Raw genomic sequence first — 6,679 nt, 5'->3', positions numbered from 1 at the left:
TTCCTGTATCCGTCTGTGTACGCCTCTCCGTCACTTCCAGAAACGCGGCATTTATAGACGCGGAAGTGGTCTTAGCCACTCGCTTCCGATTTAGCCTCGTCCATTACCATGTCTGTCAATAACGTGTCCGACCCGCGGCGGCCCGGCAAGATACTACGGTAAGATTCAAGCATATAATGTATAATATAATATATGTCACATTATCCTGCCGCAAGAGAGTCTAGTAATACCCTATCTGTAGTAGATAGCACAAGGTCCTGCGGTGAGTCTGAAGCATATAATGTATAATATAATATATATTACGTGATCCTGCTGCAAGAGGGTCTAATAATATCATATAATAGAGGGTAAAGTAGAAGATCCTGCGGTGAGACTTGGGCATCTAATCGAAATCACATGAACTTGCTGCATAGTTTAATAATACGATAGCACATGATCACACACACACAAAAACTAACACCAGTTGAACATATTGTAGCAGGACTTGCTTATTCACTCCTGCTTTACCTGAGATTGTATTCATGCATCTTTCTGACTCCATGTTCAACTTTCTTTAAATTATTCCCCTTTTTCTCTTAACTCCTATTACTTTCTTATCTGTCTATATGTTCCACATTTGCTTACATCCTGTGCTGTCCATTAAGATGTTTTATTGCATATTGTGTTAACATTGTAAGTAGCATACTATGCCATACTTGTACCGTTGTTTGAATAATTTTACCACTGTATTTCTCTATTGCCTTTGTTCAACTTAATCTTGTTGTACACCCCCTTGGGTGAAATCGTAATAATATAATATATATCTATCAATGATCTGCTGCAAGACAGTCCAATAATACCATATAATATATAGCTCAAGATCCTGCAGTAAGATACATCCATCTTATCTTACCTAATATAATAATAGTATAAATCGCATGATCCTGTGGTGAGAACCAAGCATATCTATATTAATAATTCTCACCTCCAATTCTGAAGCTCACAGTGTGGCAGGGAACCACTGAAGCCCTGCACTGCTGTACCCTGTCAGCACCACTCACTCTCACTCATACACCCGCCCTCAGCCACGCCCCTTCTGGACATAATTCCCTACCTCAACGTTCTATTGAGGCCCCAAGCTCCAGCCACTTCCGTGAAGGGTTCGTGGATTCATGGTGGTGAAGCCTCTCCATGGTGGTGACGCCCTCGCGTCCAACGTTATGACGTCGCGGCCAGAGCGATTTTCAAGATGGCGCCGAACAGGAACGTGATGACGTCGCTGACATCGTGATTTTCTGCAATGCGAATGGCGCCGAACAGGAATGTCAGGACGCTACGCCCACACCGATTTTCACCAACGCGACGAAACGAAGATGGCGCCCAACACCGGCGCAACACAAATGCACAAAACCGCGTCGGGGGCGACGCAGCCAGCCACACACACTGAACGTCGGATGGTGCGAGGGACGGATGCAACACCTCACAGGTTTCCTCTTCTGTCCCTGTATGCCGATGACTGGAGAGGGAGGGGGAGGGGAAGGGAACCTTGCTAGCGCCCGTTTCATTTCTTACAGAAACGGGCATTTATTGCTAGTAATATATATTGCAAGATCCTGCTGCTGAGTATTTCTGCTGCAGGGAAATACTGTACTGTTTTGGGATCTTACCAGGTACTTGTGACCTGGATTGGCCACAGTTGGAAACAGGATGCTGAGCTTGATGGACCTTCGGTCTGTCCCAGTATGGCAATACTTGTGTACTTATATAGCTTGATTTTTAAAGTGACAGGTTTTCTGTGTACCCCTTCAAAACATTTCTTTTTTTTTGTTTATGCATTTATATTAAATCACTTGATAAGAAAATAATGCTAATACAACTAGTATCTCATAGCAAATTTAACGCATATAAATTTTAAGGTTCCTTATTAGCATCATAAAAGTCCACAACATAGGAGTCCAATGATCCAACTATGGAGAACAAAAGGAAAAAACAATCTATACACTTAAATCGAGACGTAAATGTTTACAAGCTTGTTATATTTATACCCTTAAGAGGCTTTTTTTGATGTTATAAATAGGGTCAGTTGCGAAGGATCAAAATATACATATTTTACAGATTGATATGAAACCAAGCACTTGCAGGGATATTTTAAATAGAAAGTTGCCCCAATCTGTAATGTTACCTGTTTCAGTTGTAAAAACTTCTGTCTACGTTTTTGCGTCTCTCGTGCCAGGTCTGGAAATACCCGAACTAGTAATCCTTTAAACAATTTTTCTCTTACTTGAAAAATTTTTTTTAGTATCCAGACCTTATCTGTAAGTAATACAAACGTCACTATTAAAGTGAATGGTGTTACTTGTTCTGAGTCAGATGTTTCTAGCATAGCCGAAACATCTAAGGACTGATTATTTCCTTGCACCTGTAAGTTCTTTTCAGCCTTTGTGGGGATGTAAAATGCCTGTGACACTGGAGGAATAAGATCTTCATTTATATTTAGAATTTCTTTAAAGTAGAACTTCAACATTTCCCTTGGGGAAATCAGCAAATAAAAAGGAAAGTTAGTAAAACGTAAATTATTGCCTCGAGAGGCATTTTCAAGGAACTCTGACTTCCTCCTCAGGTTTGCCAAATCTTTAATCATCGTTGTTTGTATCAGCTGTATCTGTTGAGTTTCCTTCTCAACCTTATTTATCTGTGATGACAATGTTTTAATTTCAGTGTCCATTTCTCTCACTTTCCCAGCAACTACAACTATTTCTTCTTTCATTTGTTTCATTTGGGGGCACAAAGCCTTACCAAGATCCGCTATCAACATCCATAAACTATCTAAAGTTTCTTCCACAGGTTTTTTTTGAAAACTTGTAATCAAAATATCCACTGGCTCACCAAGTTGTTGCATTGCCTCCGTCGCAGCTGCTCCTCTCTTATCCTCTGTAGATCTTAAAACGGCGTGTGCAGTTAAAGTTGGAGTTGAAGTACTCCCGCTTTCTTCCGATTTTTGTAGAATTGCATCCCGCCCTGAAGATCCCGCTAACTCTTCGGTATTCGGGTCCACTGGGGCCGATATCGGAGAACTGCTAAACACCGGCTGAGGGGGTGGTTCTCTTCCGTCGGGGCTCAAAGTAGCTTCCAGCCCATTGCTCTGCCCGCTATCTCCACTTGCGGGTTGAGCCTGCAGACCGCTCACCGACAGCGTTACCAAGCTTGCGGCCCTCTGCAAATACTGCGTTATTAAACCCGATGAGGCAGACGTTCTTTGCTGCTGGGAGGCAGCAGCGGCAGCTCGTCCTCTCCTCTTCGGCATATTAGAAAAGGAAAAAAGAAAAATATCGAGGAAATGCTGAGGAGCACTCAAACGCGTCCGTCTCGATCGGCAGCCATCTTGGACTCCTCACATTTCTTTTTAATAAATATTTAAATACGTGAGATTTTTTATATTTAAATTTTTTTGTAACCCGCTTAGACTTCTTGTTGATACAAGCAGACTGTAAATACCAAAAAGTGAAATAGAAAATTTCTTCCTGTAAGGAATGTAATGTTTCTCATCTTCTTGCAGGTACAAACCTCCTTCTACAGAGAACAACCCCACTCTGGAAGACCCCACACCTGATTATATGAATCTTCTAGGCATGATCTTCAGCATGTGTGGCCTTATGCTCAAGGTGAGGGCCGGAGGAGGTGGCCGATAACATCCATTATTTTACTCTCACGGAAGAACGGGAAGTGGAATATGCTAAGAGAGTGTGCTGGGAAGAGGTATCAGCTGGGGCTGGAAGAATTTAGCTCAAGCCTTTAAGGCATGTTACATTCCAGCTGTTTTCCTGTCTCCAGAGGACTTACTATCTCAGTTTTTAATAGAGGCAGTGGAGGGCAAAGTGACTTGCTCGTGATCACAGGGGAGTGCGGCTGTACTTCTGACCTGTTCTCTCTCTCTGTTTTCAGCTGAAGTGGTGTGCCTGGATTGCTATCTACTGCTCGTTCATCAGCTTTGCCAATTCCCGAAGCTCAGAAGACACTAAACAGATGATGAGCAGTTTTATGTGAGTGGCTATTGAGTGTGTGTGTGTGTGTGTGTGTGTGTGTGTGTGTGTGGAGGGGGACGCAGATCTTTGTCTCTGCTGCACTGGGGAGAAGAGCCGAAGGCAGGACATGTCTTGTGTAAGAATGGCGTTTATTTTCCAGCTAATTTGGGGGTCTGGCGAGTACAGTAAATTGGTGTTTATCAGTGGAAGTAGTAGTGCCAGGCACACTTTCTGTTCTTTCACATCCTCTGCTTGGAGAGTAGAGACATGCAGCATTGTCTGTAATTTGACTCTGAACATCAGAACATACTCTCCGTTCTTTGTCAAAAAATTTAAAAAGGAGGCACACCTGCCCTTCAGCAGAGCCCTGGGCTCTTTAGCCAAGGCCTAGCACTCATGTCATCCAGCCCCTTCTCACTTTCCCTTCCTTGGCTGCTGCCTTGCAGCACTGATGAGGAGGAACAACATAGCAGTGTCTCGGCTCTGGTCTTCTCTGCAGCACAGGGCCTGCTGCTGCTTTCTGCTACCTGGTTCAGAGACCTAAGCTGCAGAACGGTATCGCTGCTCTGTTCCAGCGGTGTCTCGGCTGTGGCCTCGTCTGCAGCTCCGGGGCCTGCTGCTGCTGCTTTCTGCTACTTGGTTCAAAGACCTAAGCTGCAGAACAGGTTCTGGCTGGAGGTTATCACTGCTCTGTTCCAGCAGTGCCTTGGCTGTGGCCTCTTCTGCAGCTCAGGACCCATTTTCTTTCTGCTACTTGGCTCAGGGACCTGAGCTGCAGGTTGGGGGGGGGGGGGGGGGGCGGTGGTAATGGGTGTGATGAGAGCGGAGTGGCTCTTCCTAAGATTTCATTCTTGTCTCCTCTCTAGGTTGTCCATCTCAGCAGTGGTGATGTCCTATCTGCAGAATCCCCAGCCTATGTCGCCTCCTTGGTGATATGACAATGTGGCTGTGTAAATCTGTCCAGGCAGTACCAATAGTTCCTTTAGAGCACCGGCTCTGATCCATCTCTCATTAGCCACTCTTAACAGAGACCTTTGAATTCAGCGGAACGTCAGCACTAGAGGGGACAAGTCTTTCAGCTGACCCCTGTTAAAAAGAGTCTACGCATCCAGTGCCAGAAACCTCTCTTGTTAAATGCCTTATATGGACTGTTGAATGTGTGGGACACATGGGGTGTAGCCCCGTGTTCAGAGGAAAATCAGACAGTATGCTGGGGTGGGGTTTGGTCCAGAGATTGACGCCAGTAGACCGCACAAAACAAGATGTAGCTCTTGTATGGGTAAGAAATAAAGTTCTGTAGATTTCCATGGGTGTGGTGCTGATATCTTTCTGTACACAGAGGTGATGAATGAGCAGTACATGTTCTATTATTACTACTACTACTACTTATCATTTCTATAGCGCTATTCCATATCATCAAGCTGATCAATCCATAGACTGGTGGGTTGTGTCCATCTACCAGCAGGTGGAGATAGAGAGCAAACTTTTGCCTCCCTATATGTGGTCATGTGCTGCCGGAAACTCCTCAGTATGTTCTCTATCTCAGCAGGTGGTGGTCACACACAGCAGCAGCTCTGGCTAGGCCTCCAAGCCTAATTCTTAGGTTTTGTTGAGTGCCTGGGGTTGAGGGCTCTTCTTGAGCAAGTGCAAACCTGGTGGCGCCAGGTCCCTCCTTTTCTCCCCCCTCCCGCTGGCTCCGTTAAAAAAAAAAAAAAAAAAAAAAAAAATTTTGAACGTCCTTAAAGGCGTTTATTTCGACGTTTATTTAAACGTTTATTGCAGCTACTCACTGGGACACCAGGTCGTTACAGCTCGGAGCGGCAAGCAGGTAATTTTTACCTTTTTATAGCGGGCAGGGGGTTCCCCGATTCTTCTCCTCGTGGCATATGGCGTCGGAGGGCGAGGGCGCAAAGAGTCGCTCCCCGGATCGCTTGAGCGCTTCTAGAGGGGATGCGGGGGTCTTAAAGCCTGATTCGCCCTTGTTGGGTGACAGTTTCGTGACCGATGAATGTCCCGGTCCTTCCTCCGGCGTGGCGGTTTTTCCCGCCATAAACGCCCATCCCCCGCTCCTCGCCTCCGCCACCTTGGCCGGCCACGCGGCTCGGACGGCTTCTTCTTGGGCCGCCCTTGAGGTTGGAGACATTAATGCCATGAACGCCCTTAATTTGGGCGACGGCACAAAAGCGGCTAAAGTTAAGCGCCGTTCTTCCCGTGCGGCTCCTTCGCGGAGTGTCGCGCCGGACGCCATTTTGGATGCGCAGCATGTCTCTCCCCCGCTCTTGCGAGCGCCGGTTGAGGGTGCGTCTAGGGCTGTAGCCCAGGCTGTGGAAGTGCACAGTCTGGGGGGTTTCTCCCCCGAGTTTGTTTTGCTGCTGCATCAGGCCTTCCTTATGCAAAACGCTGCCCCTGCTCCCTCGTCTGGTAAAGAGGTTGAGGTTCCCAGAGGTAAACGCCCTCGGGTTGATTCCCAGGCCTTGGAGGACTTTGTCTCCTCCGATGTAGATGAGGGCAGCGTATCTCCCAACGGTCCTTTGCGGATTCCTTGGAGGAGACGGATCCCCGCTCGGATGGAGCGGATGACCCCTCTGCAGCGCGGCTTTTTAGCTCAGAGGATTTGCCCAGCCTGTTGATACAGGCCATGGACACTTTGAAGATTTCCTCTCCGGAGGACGTCTCTC

General features: G+C 46.4%; 1 protein-coding gene across 1 annotated transcript; it reads left to right on the top strand.

Moving 5' to 3' along the window:
- The first annotated feature begins 51 nt into the window (after positions 1-51).
- WDR83OS (WD repeat domain 83 opposite strand) lies at positions 52-5,311 on the top strand. Its single transcript, XM_030196939.1, has 4 exons — positions 52-158; positions 3,536-3,641; positions 3,922-4,019; positions 4,868-5,311. Exons 1-4 carry the CDS (start codon positions 109-111, stop codon positions 4,932-4,934), a joined length of 321 nt encoding a protein of 106 aa, XP_030052799.1. The 5' UTR covers positions 52-108; the 3' UTR covers positions 4,935-5,311.
- The last annotated feature ends 1,368 nt before the right edge of the window (positions 5,312-6,679 follow it).

This window comes from Microcaecilia unicolor, chromosome 3, assembly GCF_901765095.1.
Source record: "Microcaecilia unicolor chromosome 3, aMicUni1.1, whole genome shotgun sequence".
Lineage (NCBI taxonomy): Eukaryota > Metazoa > Chordata > Amphibia > Gymnophiona > Siphonopidae > Microcaecilia > Microcaecilia unicolor.
Note: the sequence above shows the minus strand (reverse complement) of the source record. Positions and strands in the feature narration are given on the sequence as shown.